Source organism: Ostrinia nubilalis, chromosome 4 (genome assembly GCF_963855985.1).
Source record: "Ostrinia nubilalis chromosome 4, ilOstNubi1.1, whole genome shotgun sequence".
In the NCBI taxonomy this organism is placed as follows: Eukaryota; Metazoa; Arthropoda; class Insecta; order Lepidoptera; family Crambidae; genus Ostrinia; species Ostrinia nubilalis.
Window position 1 is genome coordinate 8,055,242 of NC_087091.1, and position 23,124 is coordinate 8,078,365.

General features: G+C 36.3%; 1 protein-coding gene across 11 annotated transcripts in view; it reads left to right on the forward strand.

Moving 5' to 3' along the window:
- LOC135088579 (3',5'-cyclic-AMP phosphodiesterase) overlaps window positions 1–23,124 on the forward strand; it is a 474,744-nt gene that overhangs the window by 386,596 nt on the left and 65,024 nt on the right. The window contains exon 1 of one of the 11 annotated variants that reach the window (XM_063983439.1): window positions 1,217–2,053. The exons of the other annotated variants lie outside the window; for them this stretch is intronic. Coding sequence (XP_063839509.1) covers window positions 1,836–2,053 — 218 coding nt within the window. The 5' untranslated portion in view covers window positions 1,217–1,835. Of the gene's footprint in view, window positions 1–1,216; window positions 2,054–23,124 lie in introns of those variants that run through there. 11 annotated transcript variants of the gene reach the window in all.

The following is a 23,124-nucleotide window of genomic DNA, read 5'->3' on the forward strand; positions in this document are numbered from 1 at the left end:
ACGTGAAGCCAAGGTTTTGAACATTGAAATCATCGAAATAAAATTGTATTTCTTAAGATTAATATTCAACTTTCAATTCAATAAACCGACTTCTTACTACAGTTTGAGTTACTGTCGTGGAACCTCGTAAAGCCGTTCTATGAACTTATCGAATGTTTTGCTTTGAAAATAGCTACGTACCTACATACTTGCTTATTTTAATACACCTTATGTATACTCAAAAGAGAGTTTATTAGTAGATTTTTGTAGAATGAATCATTTTTACGTTAAATAAAACAATGTTGAGAATAGGTTTGTGCGAAACCAATAACCGGTTGTTTTAGGCTGAGAATAAACTCCCAGTGGATATGAAATCCAAACAAATTAAAAGTTAACACACGCTCGGATTTTCGTCATAAATCTTTTTATTAAATTACCCTCCAACAAACGAACGAAATTGCAACCCAACATCAACACGCTGCGGAAAATGAACGAAGCAAACAATTAAAAGGATTTTCATATGGAAATGTTTGCTATTTTAAAACGGAGACCACCCGGCTTGGGCACTTAAACATATTCATTGCTTTGCCATACGTGATTCGCAACATTAAATGCGTGTATAAATGAGAATCTAAGCAACAATCGATTGGTGCCCTTTGTTCTAATCGCCTACACGTGCGGTGGCGCTAAAAAAGACATGTTTCTTGTGTCCATCTTCAAAATTAAACAGTTTATCTTGATTATCTATAATTAGATCGTTAAGATGAAACAAGTTAAATACCATTTTGAAGGTAAACCAGTCAGTTTAGGTCAAACAATTAAGGTAGAGTCGCGGAGAAACATCAGATCAAGCAAACCGTTTGAGTTTTATCGCCGCGACTCGTATCAATGGATCCTTATCGCCGCGGAGCTTCGCAATGAAAGCATCGCATGAAAGCATGATCTAAATAATCCGGTGCTCTTAAACCCGTGTTATCACCGCTAGCACTGAAATCATGTTTCGAGCTACAATTGGATTCCGAGGTAGCACTGATAATGCTGTCCCTCAATTTCCACGTCGAACATTGATTACCGGCGCCCACCGCCAGTTTCTATTAGCGCCAAATTTAACCTCGGGCGGAGTCGCTGCAAGTCGGCGCGGCCGGGAGAGCGGCGAGCGGGCGAGAGTGAGACGCGCGCGCGCCACGCCGCCGCCAGCCGCGCCGCTCGCTCCATTGACAGTCCGCGCGGCCCGCCGGCGACACGCCACCCGCCCCGAGCCCTGCCCGTGCCGGCGCGATGCACACCTTCGCTCCGAACCCCCCCACTGAAACGGCAACTCCGTAAAATGTGACTCTCGCAGTTCTCGCACATACAGCGCCACAAAAACACGCGAGTGAACCCCTAATCATACCGTGCGTTTATTTGTGTAGCTTGGACAGTGTCGAGGTCGTTCACTGATCCGACAGGTTGGCCCTGCTCAGCCGTACCGTCGCATGCAACGACCGAACTGGAATTGACTGTTGATCGGTGCCAAGGATGAGGGCTAACTACCAATCGGATTAGATGTGTTAACTCTACTAATTACCCGTGATATTGATGCCATTTCAATAACACATAAGTTAACACTCGGTATATTTATATTGATAAGGGCACTGAGAGTGATAAAGTTATCTGAACACATGTACATGCGTTGTGATACTCGTATGAAAGATACGCCGAAGCGTTAATTGGTAATGCACTGTATAAAAAGAGCGTGTCTTTAATTAGCGCGGGGCATCTATTCAGAGTATTGAATAAGCGTACCTTTGTGTTGGTGAGGGCGTGTTGAGAGGCAATCAGTGTTGGATATGTAGTGTGATCCGTTGAGTGACACGATGCAGCGTTCGGGATCTCAGTCTGAGCGGCTGGGCGCCGCGGGCGGGAGCTCGTTCATAGCCAAGAGCTCGGCGTCGGAGCACAGCATGTCGACGGGCGTGTCGGCCAGCAGCAGCGGCAGCACGCTGCCCCGGACCCTCAGCACGAGCGTCCTCCGCATCAAAAACAGATCCACATTCTGGGAGAAGTTTTGGGACGAACGCACCAGGCGCGATGCGTGAGTACCCCAAATTACCACACAAATTTTCCGCCGCATCATAAGAACCAATGTTCCGAGAAAACGCAAGGCAAAGTTTTAATTGAACAGCCTACACTCGAATTCCGACAGTAGCCATTCTACAACAAACCTCTACATTTTGATAGTATGAATTGAATGTTGTTATGTTGAAATTCAAGCCTCAAGGGTCGAGTTTGGCATTTCTATGACATCAAGCGGCCCTACGACCGTCAACGTTTTCCGGTATCCCATGTATTTCAGAATAATGCCTACCTATATGATGTTTCCGAACACAAAGGGAAATGTTGAACATACGCAGATCATGTAGCCACGTTGTAAATAGTGGCTAGTATTGAATGTTTTAGAAAGATTGTATGTCGACAAAAAATAACTAATTTGTTATTCAAATCGGTCGTAATACCTATCCAAGAAACAAGACGACCATGACTAACCGTTGTCCTCAAAATATTTTTTCTTCGAAACAAGTACCTACCTTGAGGACCCGAACCCGACGTTGACGTATTTAAAGTCCCTTTGAGAATAAAACCTCAATATTAATGCCCTCCCAGCAACTTATTGATTTTCTATATCCTTTCTCTTTCATTACAAGCGTCTTATGTATGAGTAGGTTACGTTTTGTTGAGTGAGGTATCATATTATTTATACCAATAAAAATTACTCATGGTGAAAAATCTAGGGAAATATCTATTACTTAAATTCTTGCAAAGAGCATGGTCAAAATGTACACCAACAAGAAGTAGGTACTGCTGTAGGATACTCGCTACATAATTTTCTGTCTGCCTACAAAATGTATTTGGCCATTTACATAAAACATATACATAAAGCAATATAATATGAGGCCGCATCAAACAATATTACAGTCAAACGCGACCAAGGACAATATGGAAATAAATAACAGCAATTTGAGAAATAGACCAGCAACAGAAAGGAAAGTTTTATGCCTTCCCCGACTATATCTCCGAGGATTCCCACAGGAACGTCTTTCACTTGTCCCCGGATAAGAATAAATTCGTCCATTTAGCATCAGCTGAATCTTTGAAATTCATGTTTTTCGCAATAATTTGAATATATCTGATGAATAATCATAAAAGGAATGTAGATGAGAGTATTGTTTAAACATTTAGATAAGTCTATTTGAATTGTGATGAATTTTATTATCTTATACAGTCATTTCGTTCAGATAGATGGGGTTCCCCCATCTTCCGAAAGGGATAATTGATCAGTTGTATTTCCTTCCTTGTCGTCAATTTCACTAATTAGTGGGCTCCAAATCATTAATAGGCTCTCAATCAATATGCTGTATTGAGACGAGAACAGAATTCAATTATTTCTAAAGTCAAATTGAGAAGCTAGGTAGTTAAAAGCCCAGGGTTATAGTAAAGCTCATATTGCCTCACACGCGGTCTTTGACATTGATCATGACATCGCAAAAAAACCTTCTGATACATCTCATAGAAGACAAGATAAAATACTACGCCTCGACAAATACTTGTTTCGCCTTTTATGATACACTGGAGGCGGAATTAATATATTCTTGCGAATGATATGTAGGCAGTAAGTGCAAATCGAACAATACAAACATGTTTTACGAATGTTATTGAACCGTCTTAATATTTTTTCTGCGAATAAAAAGTTCTCACTTCTAGGTACTCAATATAATTTGGAAAGATTGATATTGAAGAAATGCAATGGAAATTACCAAACGAAAACTAGTTTAACAATAGTATTAGCAGAACTTACCCAACTACAACTTTTTATGAAGTAATATAATAACGTCAAAATAATTAATGTGATAGAACCATTGCCAATTTTTTAACCATTTGCGTTATAGAGACCGCCAGGTGATGTAGTAAGTACCTGCTATTTTAATAACGTGTGTAACTCAATCCCCTTTATATTCTAAAAGTGTTGGAACCATTTTACAAATTCCATTCTTTTTAACCCTTCTTTCCCAATTTCGATTAGTTTCCGTAAGCCCTTGAAGAGAAAATCCATTTACGCGTATTCGGCTCCCCAAAAAGAAGTTGTTTATTCGCTACGTAAGTAGGTACATCTATGTTACATAATTTCTTCATTACACGAAAATTGTCTTTTTTCGACAAGAATTTCCCGCCTAGCCTTTTATACAAAAGTTGACACCAACTGTACATTTTCAAACTTAATAGAATTTTAGTTACATGAAAAGATTCCGTAATACATATTTATTCCTTGATGGAATTATAATAATGTAATTTCATGTGTCAATCATACAAGTTCTTTAATCGGGCGAGTTATTGTACCCATTGTCATATTTTGTGAAACGATTAGTTTCTTCTCGGAAACAATTTGTACTCAAATAACTGTAGACTCGTTGATTAATTCTCCTATTGAATCAAAACAAGTCACTAACAAACTAATTCGGGCTATAATAGACAAAAGATTCAATTTCAGTTCGCTTTGCAACAAGCCATTTGTAATGGAGTTAAACTAGCAAAACAAATCGTTGGCTGGGATATTTATAAATAGGAAACTCAGGGACATTGTTACCTGATGGGTTGGCGCAACTTTTTAATTTCTGAAAACTTTGTGACAACATTTGTAAAAAGCTTGCTTAAAAATGTTTTAGTTGCAGAAAATACTGTACATTTTGTGATATGTGTATTATTTTTATATTGAAAACGATGATGTTTTTATTGACATTGAATTCAAAAGCTTTTTCTTTTTGTTGCAATCCTTTTGCGCGTTCCGAGCCATAACAAACTTCCGAAACTGGATTGTTCCGGGGTGAATCAAATGTTTTATCTCCGAAAATATGTTTTAAAGCGCAACAAAGGTCCATGAAACAATGGCTCTTCAATTTGAACTCGCAATATTAATTGCTTCATGGTTGACGGACTCAACTTTTCCAAACAGAAAAGTCGTCGGTTCAAAGGTTAAAGCCACTGAATATTTTATTACTAGGTACGTAGGTTATAAAGCTCAAGGAAGCTATAATGTTTTATGATATAGGTACCTACGAAGTATAAAGCTTAGAACATTAACTATTCCATAAATCAAAGAAAGTTTAATCAGATTGGAATCTGGTAATTTGTTTTTAATTTTTAATTTGACATTTAACAAGTAAGTCACCACAAATAAGAGTAAAGACCTTTGTGATTTACATAATTACGTTAATCACACTTCTTACTTCTTCGTTTAATCTTTTAATTGCCTTATCTATTGTTTATTCTGAATTAACTGTAGCATGTTATTAGATTAATTAAAATATGAAAAAGTTAACGTGAATCCTCCAGATTCACTGCCCACAGGATTTTCCTGGAACAAAGTACTATCTAATAAAATTACGACCACCTTTATTTTGTGCTTCAGCGAGAAAATTGCTAGATGCATTTCATGGAAAATTATATTAACAAGCATAAAATAGCAATACGATCCTCTATTGTCTCTCCAGGTATCGCAGCTTGAATTAGTGATGTACCCTTGTGTTTACGAGATAGTTAGACGCCCTAACTGCTCTTAAAGTGTATAAATATGCAATGAGCCCTGCAAACTAAACCTATTTTAATTTGAATATCAAACTTGACTACCATCACAACTCATTGAAATGTCGTAACTGCCAATATTTACCGGGGCTGTATTGAGATATACAGCCCATATACAGCAGCCTATCAAATAAAAGTTAAAACGGATAAATGGTGTTAGCTGTATTGGGCGAGTCAAACATTGCCTTCACACGTTTTATAACTGTCGATAAATTTAATAAACATACTTAGGATCCAAATTGGTCCGGTTTTGAATATGTTGTTCATTTTAACCTGTATCTTATTCGAGTATCATAAGCGAATATTACTACAGAACCGTTCGCTTGTTTGTTTGTAGAAAATACTCATTAGTTTTGTTCTGAAAAGGGACAGAAAACTAAATAAAAAAAGGAACACCAACGTTGAATAGAACTTTAAAAGCTACGTTGCAATAGCCTCTTTAGAAAGTTCGCATCCCTATGACGTTGCGTGGGTAGTAGGTAATTGAAAACACGTGGAGGCTTTGCAGCTTTCTATAAATACTCCCCGGGGCTTAAATGTAAAAGCTGAATCAACTGTTCAGTCAACATTCAACCTTTCGGTTAATAAAATTAAACTATAAATTGGTTTAGTATTGGGTTTCTGGTATTTGAGTTGGACAAACATTTTGGGGAAGTATATTTGATTACATTAGCAACGGCTTGTCGATACTACTATTTGTAATATGTATGTTCTATAGAATCTATGTATTTATCATAGTGAAACTAAAATAAATCTTCAAGATTTACATTTGACCTTCTATATTTTATTTAACTGTAATGTAAATTGAGATTCTTCTGAAAGCTCTCCTAACGATAATAGATATAAATATGTAAGTAATTTCGGTAGAAAAGTTTGGGGAAAAGACCTACAAAAAGTTCACGGTGACATTCTAAATGCCAAGATTAATTAACGAATAAAGGTCAACACAACTTGGTAATTTCAAATACTTATTAAAATTAATTTTCTTGTAATCAAGTTAAAGTTTCTTAAGAACCTTGATTGAAACCTTACGACCATTCATTTTTAGCAGGATGATTACAATTAATACCTATTGTGATAGACTTAAATCGCAAGCGAAACCGCGGGCAAAAGCTATAAAAGCCTAACATCAACATTTTTAAACATAAGGTTTAATATAATAAAACAAGCGGCAATTTCATATCAAAGCTATAACTTTTTAATTAATACGATTAACAGATAATTAGCAATTTAATCCAACTTCCATTTTGTTTTTGACAAGCGTGGAACGTTTTTACGGTTCCTTCGCTTTGTACGGTACAGATTATCATGAAGACGGGATTTAATTTTAAGCGCGAAAATAAAAATACGTGCATCACTGCAAGCCAAGTTTTAAAAGTAATTTTTTTTCACTGTAGTAAATAGCAATCCATGTACAATCTTCATCACAACAGACTCTACATTTTTGTTGAACTATCTCTTATTACGACCACATATTATATCTAGCTAAGTAGTGCTTCCACGGCGTTAAACTCCATGTGCCGTCGTCCTTACGCATATTAAACGATGAACATTAATTATTTTGGACTTATATTGAAACTTTTGCTGCGCAATTAAAATTTGCTTATTAAAAAGAAACCCAAAGCCCGGGCCGCAAGTGCGCATATTGCTATTTACTTAACATTGATATTACTCTTCGAAAGGAACAATTTCCGATTTTAGCGTACCTAGTGCGTAGTCATGTTATTGAAAATATGTCAGATAACAGAATGATGAACGTTAGTATGTGCCTTATTAGGTTTGTTGTGAACTCAATCGTTTAGACAATATTCTGATTAAGTTAGAAATAATGTAATAGATATTGGGAATAGTGTTGCAAGTTGTTCAGTAATCAAATCACAAAACTTGATTGAATGCTAAACACATTTTGAAACGTTTTCCGGGTGAGGAAAAAGCAGTGCATAAAAATTCTCAGAGAAAAATATTCACCGTAGTTTGAAGATTGTATAAAAAAGACCACAATTCAAAAGTCACCCTTTATTTTTGTTGCAAGAGCGAGTGACATAAAAAGTACAAAAGGTATTTTCACTTCGACGGTGGAAGGTCAGCAAAACGTCGGGGGAAATAACAGAGGCACTCCAACTTTATATCTGTTATGGATGGATAGCAAGAAACTACGCGATGCAAATTTCGCTCTCAATTTCCCCTGGGAAACTATTATTAAATTCGCAACTAATGAAAACTCCTTAACTTGTTTCAATATAGCGTAGTTTGTTATTTTATAGCGGAAGATTAACGTCTTCTTGGTAATAATCTTTGGGTTTGCGAACTATCGAATTGTATAACCAAGTCAAGATTCGTTTGAAGATATAAATTCTACAACAACAATCACACCAATCATCCCTAAGAAAGGAGATGTAGGCTCGATATTGATTAGTTCATACTGTAGTAGAAAGGTACAGGTAGATAATAGTATACACTTTTGCTTATCAGAAAATAAAACTAGCTGTACAACAAATACGTGACAGAATCTAAAAGAAACTCAAATAAATATCTTAGACCTTTCCGAACGCTACACCGATCACGTTTCGCACATTGTACGGGCGTCCTTTACAACAAATCAATACAATTGTTCTAGAATATGTACAAAACTGGTAACAATCGATATCCCCGCGAATAACAAACGAACTACGATACATTTGACATCGATAGCTGACGTTTGCATTAAATCAAAAGCCCTGAATCGACCTAAAGATGGATACGACCACTTAAGCGTGGTATCACAGCTATAAATTATGCATGTAAAAAGTGGATCGATATGGCGCACATTGGGGCACAATGAAAAGAAAGGGTTATACATTAGCATGCTCAATGTATACGAGACAAGAAGCTTTTAAAATTAATTAAACCCAACATAATTAGGTACATACACTCAGCCAAAATAGAACCATGATTTAAAAAAAACATAGAATCATTTCCTAACAATTAAGTAGCTTTTCAGATAAATATAATTATACAAAATAATATAACAAGCTTCTATAGAAGTGCCCTTACTCAATCATTAAACCAGCAACCATATAAACAGTTATTATAAGCATGAAAGAATTTGGTGAATCGAACGCCAAATCAAGGCGAATTCAATGAACGAGGCGTAAAAAAGCGTGTAAAAGGGCTGCTTTGTGACAATATTTCTTCACAATGACCTACATACACACGTCAGACATTTCATTCGCTAACAAGTCACGTCTGTTACATGTATTTGTAAAGAATTTGCCATTTGAAGCTGTTGAAACCATAAATACGATCGTGTGATCAGGGCGGGAATACGGGCTGATGAATCGAGCGCGCACTTTGCATATCAATGTGACCATATGCACAATAGAGCCGCAGAGATATGGTGACAACATCTATTCCCTTAGCCCTTATGTTTTTAAATTTAACATACAAGTACCTAATACCTACGTTGTGCGAGTTATCTTCACAAGGCTGTTCCTAAACAATTGTGTTTATTACCTGCTTTGCATCACTCGTGCGCAACTGCATTAGCGAATCTGGTGTGTATTACCTTTTTGCATTTTGAACGTAGTATTTTTCTCTCATCGCTCTCAGCTGGTTCTTTTAAACCGTGATCAAAGGAACATTGCGTAATGGCCGCGCTTTAACAGGAGATACTAATTACTACTTTTGCATTAGCAGAGATAGCTTTCTTTTTAATTTCATACATTTCCATCTGGAATTGCGCTATTACGACTCCGCATTTCGTTAGCTATGTAAATTAGAAATGGGAAAAATAAAATCTTTTTCCATCACAACAATGGAAAAGTTCTGTCTTAAATATTCATACCACTGAACATGAGTAGGTAGGTATCTAATTTGTTTCGTCATCTCGGCTCACAATAATATATCAAATTATTTTTAACATCAAGGGCCTTCTGAAAACGACTATGACGCCCTCGCGTCTCCCCAATTAACTAAATTAGAAGATAAAATGAGTTCTATATTTACAAAGTTAAGTACATTTTTCGTGTGCCAAAATACGTAGTAATATTGTGAGTGAATTCAGATGAAAAGTCCAAAAATCTACGTTCATTCGTACCTAATGAAACAAAAATAAACAATTTATATTTACTTAACAAAATTTTATGATAGATATTATTATCAGTAATAAAACATTTTTTTCTTCATTTACTTAGCAATAGTCTCATCTAAATACCTACTCGAAAAGAAAATTGGTATTTTCTAAATCAAACCGACTATAAGGTAAAATTGCTCCCAATGACGCTCTCCTATTGAATTAATATCAATATAAAAGTTCTTTACGAACAAACGGAAATAGGACCACAATTTTTGTAAAAGCTTTCCCTGTTCAAAGCTTTCATTGCTTGTTTATTCTGCAACAGCTTGTTCGGAGGATGTCTCTACTATTTCCGTATCCGGCGAAGCTTCATAAAACCAATTTTCTCTCCTACCTGTTTACCTGTCCTTTGGTTTAGAATTGTAGAAATTCTCCGAGTGCAATTTAATGTTTATATTCTATACTAAAATAGAAATAATCTTTAGAACTGTCGTGTGTTTACTTTTATATAAACATGTCTGAGTTATTCCAATTTAAAGAGTGTCTTTCGTGTGATTTGGCTAACTGAGCTTTCCCGTTTGTTGTAAATACAAAACTTTGTTGGTTTACTAATTATCTAAACAAACAAGTTTTAAATTCATGTTGGTTTTGGTCACGTGTTTTGGGTGTTTTTAGTTAACATTTGCTGTTTATTATTTAGTTTTAGGTTACGTTTGCAATTCAGTCACAATAGCAGTTGATAATAGTTTTTCCAGGTACATTTTCACGGTAGGTAAATTTTAAATGTATATAGATTATGATAAAGTCAAATTAAGTACATAAATAATTAGTTTACAATGTAACTATCTCAAATAATATCGAATTTCCTGAAGTTTACCTTTAACAAACATTACCGAACTGAAACTAAGTTTCCAAATTAAACACTTCTGAGAAGACGGAGTATTTTCCCTTCAAATGTTAGCTTAAAATCTTACCTTTGACAAATCACATTAAGACATTACACAATGACCGGCGTACGCTCAGGATTAGTAGCTTGTGTAAACGTTTCTACCCAAATTCAAGAATTCTATTACACCACCTCTAATGCGGTTAAACTCCTTAATCCTATTAGGTTGACGGGATATATCCCGCCTATAACAACATTAGGTAATTTATGCAATCTATCCTGTTGGACCCTTGAACATTAGGTACACGTGAGTGACGTCTTCCACGGGTACACTTAAACTTTAATTTGGTTTAGGAGCAGTAATTGTGTTATAATAGTACTTAACCCTGTTGTTGAGATTACATTTGGACGCAGCTAGATGTCATTAATATTTAATTTGTGAACTTGCCGTTTAAGTGGTCCCATATCTACCCCATAAATGCATTGTTAAAGACCATCCTTTGAGTCCTGAAAATTCACAAGATAAGTGTTAATTTCTCTTTCTATTCTTGAGTATGGATATGAGCATAGTTGAATGTGGTTTCCTAATAGCAGACAATACGGGTCTAAGACAGGAAAAGATGTCAAAAGGGCCCAATACCACTTTTAAATTAGCCACAGCCAAAAATGTATACTATACTCGTATCTCTAATAGAATTCTCTAGCGATTTCGCCTTTATTTTTTTATTTATTTTTTTTTATTTATTTATATAATTCACTGTGGACTTACAGTTTTACCCAAGACGTCCATCAGCGGCAGAAGTACAGAATACACGATTTACATAAATAGGTGCTTAAATACTATGCGACAGAAAATTGTATACCTCCAAAATATACTGAACCATACTGTCAACAAACACGTCAATATGGGGTTTTTTCGCGAGAAGCGCATTTAATGACGTCAGTGCTCTAATTGTAGGGCAGTTTTGTGCATTGCGGGTGCGCGTCACGGGCACGTTGAATAGCCTAGGGCGTCTCCGCGGAGCCACCAGGCCTCTGTCAGTGTCCACACACAGCTTTGGGACCGATATACCTATCCTGCTAAGAGCAGCCGGGCTATCAATTTTTCCTCGCATAATCAGGGTATAATGTTTCACGAGTAGAAGTTTCCTTCGCAGCTCTAATGTGTCCATGCCTACCATACCAGCTATGAAACGAGACGGATATAATAGGGGGTAGTAGCCGTACTGGCGCTTGTACATAAACCTAGAAAATTTCTTTTGAATTTTCTCAACCATGAGAACGTACTTCTTTTCGGGACTATCCCATACAATTGCTCCGAATTCTAATTGACTCCGCACGTAGGCATTGTAGAGGAGAACTGGGACTCTGTTATCATTAAATTGATACGCAATTCTCATCACAAAACCTAGTATTTTATGTGCACTACTGCAGATGGCTTTGATATGCTGACGGAACTCGAGCCTAGAATCAAGGTTTAGTCCAAGGTCTCTTATTTCAGTTACACGCTCTAGAGGACCACTTAACAAAGTGTATGCTGCCCAAATTGGTGTTTTAGATCTAGAGAATGTAACCACTTTACATTTTGAGGTGTTGAAAAGTAATTTGTTCTGAACACCCCATTCCGTTACGGCATCGATGTCCCTTTGAAGTGCTTTAGTGTCCTCTATACACTTTATTGGCATATACAATTTGAGATCGTCCGCGAACAGAGAGCAGCAAGCCGTGTTGACGACTTCCGGAAGATCATTTACCATGATCAGGAAGAGGGTAGGGCCGAGTGTGCTGCCCTGGCTCACTCCCGATCTAGTGTAGTATGTGTTTGACCTATGACCCAGACTCTGAACATACTGTCCCCGATTCTTCAAGTAACTAGCTAAGAAGCCTAAAAGTTTAGGTGTAAATCCGATTGCTGAGCATTTTCGGAGAAGAATATCGTTATCCACGACGTCAAATGCCTTCCGAAAGTCAAAATAAGCTGCATCAACCTGGTCTCCATTGTCCAATGCTAGAGATATGTCATCAACCAGATCGATGTGATTTGTTGTTGTCGATCGTGAACACCTAAAGCCATGCTGTGCGTTATGTAGTAGTAGAGAAATCTTGTTGTTGATTATACGTGTTATAATTGTCTCGAAAATTTTCCCCAAAACAGATAGAACCGCTATGGGCCTAAATGCCGCGATATCTACGCTAGTTTTGTCTTTGGGAACCGGAGTTACTCTACTAATTTTCCACTTTGTTGGGTATATAGAAAGACTTAGCGACAAATTGTAAATAAACAAAAGTGGCTCCTCTAGAACGCGAATACAGTCTTTTATCAAAAAAGCGGGTATACCGTCAGGTCCCGATGATGCTTGCGGCTTGAGTTGTTTTACGGCTTGACGGATTTCAGCTAACGTGATATGATCTATAACAACTCCAGCGTATTGGTGAGACTCAAATGTTTCACACTTTTTAGGATCAAGAACAGGAACATCACTCAGGAAAACTGAACCGAAATATTTAGCAAAGGCGTCAACTGCAGCTTGCCCTGTTACAGTTTCATTGTTAAATGTAAAATTATTTTTAGGGGCATGGCTTTTTTGTTTATCTTTAATGTAGCTCCAAAATTTGGCAGGAGCTTGTAATATATTATTTTCTAACATTTTAATATGCAATTTGTAAGATTTTTTTACCATGAGTTTGACCTTCCATCGGTAGTATTTGAAAAGTTCAAAATTGAATGATTTTCCTACAGATTTATATCGTTTCCAATGAAAGTGTTTCAACTTTATGTTACTAATGATATCAGGAGTAAACCATGATGGATAATTATATCTTCTAGGAGCTGCTGTTTTCTTTAAGGGGACATGAGCATCGATTTGCTTATTGATCGTTTCATAGAAAATATCGACCGCTCTATCTACGTCCTTTTCTATGTACAAATTGGACCACTCTATGCCAATCAACGAACTGTACAGTGCGCCGAAGTCAGCTTTGCGAAAATTCCAATTTTGAGTATCACCCGACGCCGTGGTGGACCCTGACACAGGATTAAATTGGTTTATGTGTGTATTTTGCTTCCAAGTGACTACCACTTCTAACGGGGGATGATATGCGTCGATAGGTACTAATGTATCGCTTGCGACGGAGGTGGCTATAGTATCATGAGAAAGGTTGCACAAGACTAAGTCCAACATACCTCCGTGATTGTTAGGTACAGTATTGGCTTGATAAAAGTTACAAAAGTTTAAAAAGCTCTCAAACTGGTTTTTTACATTAACACTACAGGAGTTAAGGTTGAAATCACCAACTACAACAGTATCCAGATCCGGATATTCACAAACAATATTTTCTATACAATTTAAAACTTTAAGATATTGCTCATCTTTATAACTCGGTGGGAGGTATACAACGCCAAGAAGAAATTTAATATTTTTAAAAGTTATGATGGCAAACAATAACTCCATATCGGAACTATGTCCATCAATGTTACAAACGCTATGTACACAAAAGATATCTCGGACTGCCATAAGCACTCCACCCCAACCAGCGTCACCATTGCGGTCCTTTCGCATCACATTAAATCCAGACGGGAACAATTCACCGTCGGTCACCGAACTAGTGAGAAACGTTTCGGTCAACAAAATAATGTCACTATTGCTCATACCAACATTGTTCTGGAAGAGTGCTGTTCTAGAGCGTAGACCGCGTACGTTCTGGTAGTAGATGTTCATTTCCTTAATTAGTTTTCGTTGGCTTGGTCGTTTCAGTGCTCCTACGAAAGTTCTGGCGCCAAGGTTTTATACATATGTCGGCAGCCCAGTGATCTGTATCCATGACTGTTTCCAGCAATCTGGCAGGAGCACCAATTTTAAATGATGCATAACTTCCCCGAGCTTTAAGTGTCTCGGCTGTACAGACATCCTCGCGACATATTGCTCTAAGGTGGTCAAGTACCTGGTTTGTTGTTGTTCCCTGTTTTACATAGAAAAGATGAAGATATTTCCATCTCTCGGAAGCCTCAAGCGTCGTCGCCCCAGGAGCCGCAGTACCGCGCCGAACTGAAGAGGCTGCGGAATGCCGGCGTTTCTTCTTTACCTCCGTCCATTCCTCGCTCTCATCGTTATCACCAGCTAGAGAAGGCCTGTGCTGGGACGGTTGAAGTGCGATAGATTGGCTGAGCATAGCTGAATCATCTCTATTTGACGCAAGCGTGAGTGCGGGACTAGAGACAATTTTCTGGGGAACAACACTAGCCATTTTAAGATCTTCAGGAAGTGCGATAGATTGGCTGGGCATTGCTGAATCAACTCTATTTGTCGTAAGCGTGAGTGTGGGACTAGATACAATTTTCTGAGGAACAACACTAGCCATTTTAAGATCTCTCAATTGGCTATTGATAGAATTGATCTTTTTTCCCATATCTTCAATCTGCCGCGACAGTTCGGTCATCCTGCCAAACAATTTAGTTCTTAGGGTGTCATAGTGCTCAGTAAGTAACATGCTTATTTTATTTGTAAGGCGTTTTTCGAATTCACAATGCATTTCCTTCATCTCCTGCACAACAGAAAGACGCAGGTTGTCCAGGATGCTGTCCATTGTGTCAATTGCGCAGCTTTCGTTTGATGTGTAGCGAGCACCTCTGCGCACCGTAACGTTTTCCATGTCACAGGCGGACAAGTCCGCCGAGAGATCTCCAACAGTAATATTAACATCGTGTATGAGCGGCGCCTGGCGCACGGGTGTGCATGTGTTGTCGCTTTTGGGTAATTTACTGCGACACTCAAAACATACCCAAGATTTTTTGTACTCTGTTGACAGCGCGACATAGGTGCTCTCCGTGAAATTGGCACATAAAATGTCAAATGATTGCTTACATTTAGCGCACCGCATAAACGCACTATTCGCGCTGATAATACCGCGGCATCCCGCACAACACTCAATGTCTCCAGGCGCCATCCCGTCCATTTCTGCTATGTCCAATATACTTCCACCCAAACGCTGGTAACGGCTTTGTTTTTATCGCACGGCAGCGGTAGAATTACAAACAACACGCACGATGATAAATTTACTGCCCCTATAAGATCGCGGAAACAACTATTATACTATAAACTTTATTGCCCCTGCCTGCGTTCAATTTAGAGCACTGTTGGGTCTTAAATTGCAATTTCCCTTTATTAAATAACCAAGAGTCTCCCAACTTTAAAAGTGGTTTATAAATACTGAGGTAAGTTCTGAACGTACGTGAAGAGCCTTATGAGTTGATGTCTAACTTTCATACTCTGTTATTACAAACTCAGTGAGTTTACGAACTATCCGTAACCGTCATATCCAGGAGCTTAGTTTATTTGATCGGGTAACACAAAGTCTTTAGGTACCCTCATATCTTTATTGTTATACCACTCATTTATGTATCGTGTTTAATCTCGCACAGTAATTTAGCTGTTGACTATTGAAATAAAGTTTTTGAATACACAAAATATTTAATAATCTTGTTTGAGGTGAGAATAAAATAAGCCTCCACATACAACACTTTATTTATGTATTCATGGTTTATGAAGAAGCTATGTCAAATATTGATATGATGGATCTTCAAACATTATTCTAGTAGATATAGACACCTTAAATAAATGAACCCTTCCAAAATCAATTTGTTATAGTAATTTATATCTGGTAATTTAAAAATTGATGAATTAATAGGTAGTTTTCGAAATGTTTTATAGAGTTATAGGTGTACCAGAATCTCATGGCAAATAGGGAAAATAAACTTTGTTGAGAGCAATACTGGGGAAATTGGAATAAACGATCTTGATACTGTTTAATTTTTTACTTTTATGACTTTAATATTAATGAACATGAAGTACGAATATACATTTTAGGTAGGTATGTGTATGAAGAATGTTGTTATACATCGGGAAAGTGTCTTGAAAAATAAATAAATCGTATTATTAATTTAAGTAACTAATTTTATTATGCATCATACTTTTAACTTATCACTTCATTCAGAACTAGAAAACGATTCTAAGAACTCCACTTGCAATTTCTTGTTCTTCAATAGATGATCAAAATAAAGAGATAAAATCTTTTTCAATTTTCTTTACATGGTCATAACATTTTGACCATTCCCCTGCACCAATTTGTGAGATATACCTGAAAACCCCTATAAAGCAGCTATTAAGAATAATATAAAAAAACATAACCCTCCTTGTGACGTAATTGGGTAATAAACTAAATGTATCAAAATATTTCAGTCCAACTTACTGTCAACTCGACGACGCGCTTTAGAATCAAACATTGACTTTGAATTATGCCTTATTTTACAATTCACATTGAAAACAATATGACTTGCTTATGCTTTTTCGATTTTTTCACAAAAATAACAAATAGTCAAGAAGAGATCACAAAATTTTTGCAGCGGCTGACAGATTTCATAATTTTCTTTGACAGGTGACAATTAAACCATAGACAATTGCCATATGAAAAACACACTTTTCCAATATTTTTGTTTGCCATGAGATTCTGGTACACCTATACGTCAGACATCTCTGTTATTCATCGTTACCTTCTTAAAGCCACCCAAAAACAAATTGCTCGGTAATAAATCTGCAATAAAATTAGAAAAAATTGGTTTGGTCTGAACTCGTATGATTTATTGCTTATCCAATTGTTTATTAGGCCAATTTCGTTTATTTTTCGTGCGTATCGTAATTTATTACGCCCGGTTGTTGGATATCAGAATGGCTTACTTTATTTGTATACTTACTTGCCTACATCTACTTACATCTAAATCTACATAAAAACTAACTTGAACTTTTTTTTGTAAAAAATTGTCCCAAGTCTGAAGGAGCTTTTTCGTTTCTTTATCAGGATAAACAAACATCTACTCAAATTCAGATGTTGAACTTCTCAAAATCAAAGATAATAAATATCATAAATTCGTCATAAATCTTAAAACCTTTTTCTCCATAGCCTACCATAGACAACATCTCTTGACATAATATTTGCGTCAGTTTTCTGACAATGTCCACATTTTGCACTCATTTCAGTAAATTAATTTTCATGTTAGAAAAAAGCAAATTTTTGATAAAATGTCGAACTTCATCAACTCTGAAATAAGCACTGAAGAATGCTGCGTGGATCTCATAGACGTCACCGAAGGAAATCCAAACAGCAGTTTGAGGTACCTAAACAAACATTATATCGCAATTTCTGAGTAAATACTCGTAAATTATTGAGTTTAAGCTGAATCCCATCACGTACCTAATATAACTTTGATTAAACGATGGATATACATATTTTCAATTCGAAATATCAAGGATACGCATATTAAAATTCAATACTAATTTGACTTTACGATCAAAGACGAAGCTCTACAACGCGCTCCAACAATCATTTAAACAATAAATTATTTACTTACACAACTGAACAGAAACTTCTATAACGATGAAAGGCTTGCAAACTCGTAAACAAGTTATTTATCGCTTAGGATCTCCAAACCATGCATGAGGAAATAACAAAGTTATTGTCGACGAAACTGTTTGCAGCATGTGTGTGCGCAAGTGAAATTAATTGGTTTGGGCACTAAACTATTTATTGACCCTTATGCCGACTTAAGTCTGCGCTTTAGGACGAGATTCCGTTAAATATAACGTCCGTACGTGATTTGGCTGCGACCAGTAGCAAAATAAACCGAAATTAGCGATTCGTCGACTTCTCGATAAATCTTCAAAGGAGCTGTGCAACTCTATGTACCTAAAACTTCATATACATACACGTAATGAAACAAAAGGCATTTTCTGAAGGCCAAAAAGGGCGACATCAAAGATTTTTCCATGCGACTTGGTATAAAGTTTATATACCTACCAACAGAATCGTCGTTCCATGTTGATTTTAATCTGTTCTTGAACAGAATACTGATGGAGCAAAGCTGTGAAGTTTTTCAATTTGCAAAAGTGTTTTTTTTTTACTTTGAATTTTAAGCTGGTGCCTATGATCTTATTTCATCTCGGAATTTAAGAACTTTTATAAGGTAGGTATAACCTATTATAATGGAAGCTTCCTTAACCTTTTTAATCGAAAATCTTTTCTAATTTTAGCGATCTCATTAATGCGATAAATCTCTAGAGATTTATCGCCCAATTATTTAATATGTATTCTGGATAATAAAGGATTTCAATATTTATTACTAAACAAGCGGACCCATTGAACTTCGTAATTGTGAAAGATTTTTTCAAAACGGTCCAGTAGTTCAAAAAACAATATAACCTTTCCTCTTTAAAATTCGATTAGTTTCATATTTCCGTTGCATGCTTTCGGTGATTGAATTGTTTAGTTCAATAAATTTCTCCTTAAACAAGCATTTGAAGCTAAACGATGTTATAACTCTGGTAAGACGTTATTCATAGCTCCACACTGTAAACATTTTGCCTGTTACCGGTCGGTAAACAACATTAATCGCATTGTTTTGCTCGGATGTGTTTGCTAACCACATTACGTTAATTAATTGATACCAATTTAATACTTCTAAAGGTCAACGTTTTGGTATACCTACTAAAACAATGTCTGCAAATATTTATGAGCTCAAGTATAATGTAGGTCGTAGGTACTTTGTAGGTACGCAAGTTTTTTAACCTAAACTGTATCTTTAATTAAATCAGGTTTGGTGCTAAATTAAATGATAATAATAATTTTAAAGGAAAAATTATCTATTAAAATATCAGTTCGTCCGTCCATCTCTCTATCATATTTTTCAGAAACACCCAAAATACGTTCTGGTCTATAATTTTTAATTAAAAATTAAGCTTTTATTACTTCAGTACCTAAATCAAATGCTAATAGAGTATTTCCCGTTAAAATCATGACTATTAGGTAAACGCAAATTCACATTTAATTTATTGTTTATGTAAATAATTCCGTGTAAGTTGAATTTGCAATTAATTACTTAGCACAGTTTGTAAAACTGTATAATTTAATTTTAGCAAAAAACATTTTCTGCTTTACTTCCCCAACAAACATTTTAGTAGATTAAAACCCCACATTTTGCTTTGTCTAGCAATTTAGTTTGATTAACACAATGTGCTAAATGCTATGATCGTTTTACTAATGGAACATTCGGACGTCATAATTAAGGCAAGTGCCTTTATTACTATTAGGATTCCGCAATCAATTAAGCAGTGGACGTCATTTGGCTAAAACAAACGAATCAATTATGTCAAGTATTATTTAATAACTGTTTTTTAGAGTTCACATCAAAAGGTACCAACGAAACCCTATTAATATGCCTCCACTATGCGAGTTCATAATATTTTATTACTTAGTTGAATTTTTTACGGAGTGTGAATACTAAAAAGTTTTCCGAACCTACCAAAAAAGTTTTTGGAGTCAGACTCGTATTTGGCTGGTTTTTCTAAACAAAGTAGTCTGATTTTATATGTCCTGTTTTTAAACGAAAATTAAACTTCCTCAAAGAGAACAGGAGTTTAATTACATACATGTGAACCATACAAAGAGTTTTAGATCTAATTTTAAGGCAGAAGCTGGTTGTGTGGCGCCCTTGTTATGTAACGCCAATCACACTTGTCCAACTTTTACGACTTTGCTCGCTTTATGTGCCGTGGCAATCAGCGTCTGACAATACACACATAGGTACAACCCGATCGGCTAACTGCGCACCTGGCTGGAATGCGACTCTCCCTCGCACTCACCTGCCCACCTCCCCGCGTTCGCCCTGTCCGTACCAGAGCGTCGATGTGACGTAACGGCTGCCAGGTGCGCAGTTAATTGAATTGCAGTTCTTACTAAAAATAACAAGAATATTTAAATCCTAAAATAACATCGCAGTTTATCGGTCGTCGTCGCATATCTTAGTTGCATAACTTGATATCTAATCTGCGTTGCATGATTTAATTTTATGTTACCGGTTACTGTCAATCACAAGATATTATAATCTACGTATGGAGTGGTCTGGCTATAAATATCAAATCAATATGCATATGCATGCTGACGCAAGGAAAAAAGGTCTTGTGTCACATTTTTGTCTCGTTTTTAAGTTATCTGCACTTAAACATTAATCGTATTTTTTAGTAGAGCGGTTTTCGGGGACTTTTAAGTACCTACTAAAATATAATTAGTCTCATCTTATATCCAATCTATTCCTGAAAGAGACTTAACTTTTCAAATGCCTACTTACTTCATATTTTTATGTAAATGACAAGGACTCTAGTATCGTTTTTGCAAGCAAATTGTTTGAAGTACCAGAATATTCCTCATTGTTTTCCTATTGCATGACCCAAATATGAATTTTGTTTGTTTCGGCTAAGTGAATAACAGACGATTGTCTACTTACTTACTATTCTTCGCCTATACTGGATAACGAAGCTACTTACATAAATTGAGGATTGGCGCGACCCAGTTGTATCTCTCTTTTGTCTTATAGAAGTATAAATATATTTGTATATTCTACTTTAGTAACATTTTCGAAGATTGGCTGTTAGTAAATTGGTTTGTATCTAGTATTACTAATCTTATTTTGAAAATTATTTTGCTGCGCAAAAGGCACAAAACTTAGCTAATATTTAGGCATAAATATCCAGATCCAACATCGCCAAATCTTAGACACATAATCTCTCCACAGAAAAATAAACACGTGGAGAGCTGCAGGAGAATACTAGCGAGTTAGACAATAAATCAGACAACACATTGTACCAGATTATATTTGCCAATAGCAATAATAAAATAGTTTCCTCGTGCTTATGTAATCTTGTGAGTTGTGACTTACTTTACGATCATTCAGTATTATTACGAGAGGAAATATTATCGGCACGAGCTACTTTAGAGATTGTTCTTCGAATATGTGCTTGCGAATGTAAGGAAATAACTCGCATTATTTTCGTTTTGTTATTCGCCTTTACTTTCAAAGCTTACAAATTATCATTAATCATTGTGAATGAATCAACTACCTAGTTCTGTTGTTGTCGTTTTTAAGAGTAATTATATCTGCTTTCGTTGTTTTTAATTTTAAACTATATTTTAGGCAACAAGTCTATAACTTATTATTACTGAAGAAAAAATATAAATATCTAGATTTTGTTACAATTTTCTGTAAAATATTTCGAAAGCAAAACGAAAAGATCAACTCCATCTTAACCCACGAATTCATGTGAAATTTTAAAAGGTGTATTATAAATATAACCGTAACTTATAAACTTGTAAAGGCAGAGTCGTTTATGCGATATGCAAAGTTCTCCAACTTTTAGTAAGGTTGAAAATTTAGCCAACCATATAAGTTGGGGTCCCCTTCAAGTTTAATTTTATACTCTAGCACTAGTATTGCCTCACTGGAACTTCGTAATTGGTTAACTTGCTAAACAGGACGTCGGTAAACGAGAAAAGTGGCCATTCACTGCAGAGTCGTTTGACAGTTGAGGGCTATTGACACTGTTGCGCTGATTCTGCTCTGGACCTTGGAGAAGATTATTTTGTCTTAGCTGTGACTGTAACTTAGCCTAGGCGCAGACCACTGACTTTTAGTTGGCCGATAGTTGGACCCGATTCTAATTTGTATAAAATATAGGCTGATATAATGTAGCGCACTCTCTACATGTCCATCCATACTGACTAACAGCCCGACTATCGGCCAACTAAGTTGGTGGTCTGCGCCTAGGCTGAGTCTTAACAGATTTCGATTGACCAGAGAAAACCTCCAACGGTTCTACCTAAAGTCTGAAACTGTAAAACACTCTTCATTCTCTTCTTTTCATATCAAAAGCATATACTTAAACATGAACATTCATAAAACTAGTTACTTAGTTGCACTGAATCTGTATAATTAACTAACTGCAGCACGTTATGGATGAACTTTTCATAATGTTCTTAAACATATACTTACATTGATAAAAGTAATGCTTAGAAAACACGGTATCTCAAGATTTCTGACAACTTGACAAAACTGTAAACTATAAACACAACTTAGTTTCACAACTTCTTTTAAAACAAAGACCTAAGTTCACACTATTCCCCAGTAGCGTAGATCAAACTGTCTTAACATTGTTCGATGTTTGATCTGCCCATTGCGTAAGTCCCGACCAGCATGATCACAATTGAGATGAGTATAGTATGACCATTCTTTACCTACCTGACTAAACACTATCATTTTAATCATGAGACTTGTACCTGCACGCGATCTCCGCCTACCTTAGAGGAAATTACTATGAAGTGACGCACAGAATTTATAATAACCGTATTGTGTTTGGACTACAAATACAGTAGTCACGAGTGCAATCCTAAAAGGGCAAGTACTTTTGTAGAGCATGTTTGGTGTGTCATGGATATTTTTAGTCGAACGAATCGAACTGAATTATTGAATTGTAGCGACTAGAAAGTAGTCGCTACAATTCAATAATTCAGTTCGAAAGTAGAAATTGATTGCTTAACATCTCTGACGTCATGAAGGTAATTGCCGACCCATTCTATTGTGTCACATATTAATTTTTAATATGTACAAATCAAACTTACACCATGATATCTTAATATTATGTAACAATAAGAGCGATTTTGCAACAAAAATGTAGAGTTCTCCAGTATTTTATAAAAATTGCCCGAGCCG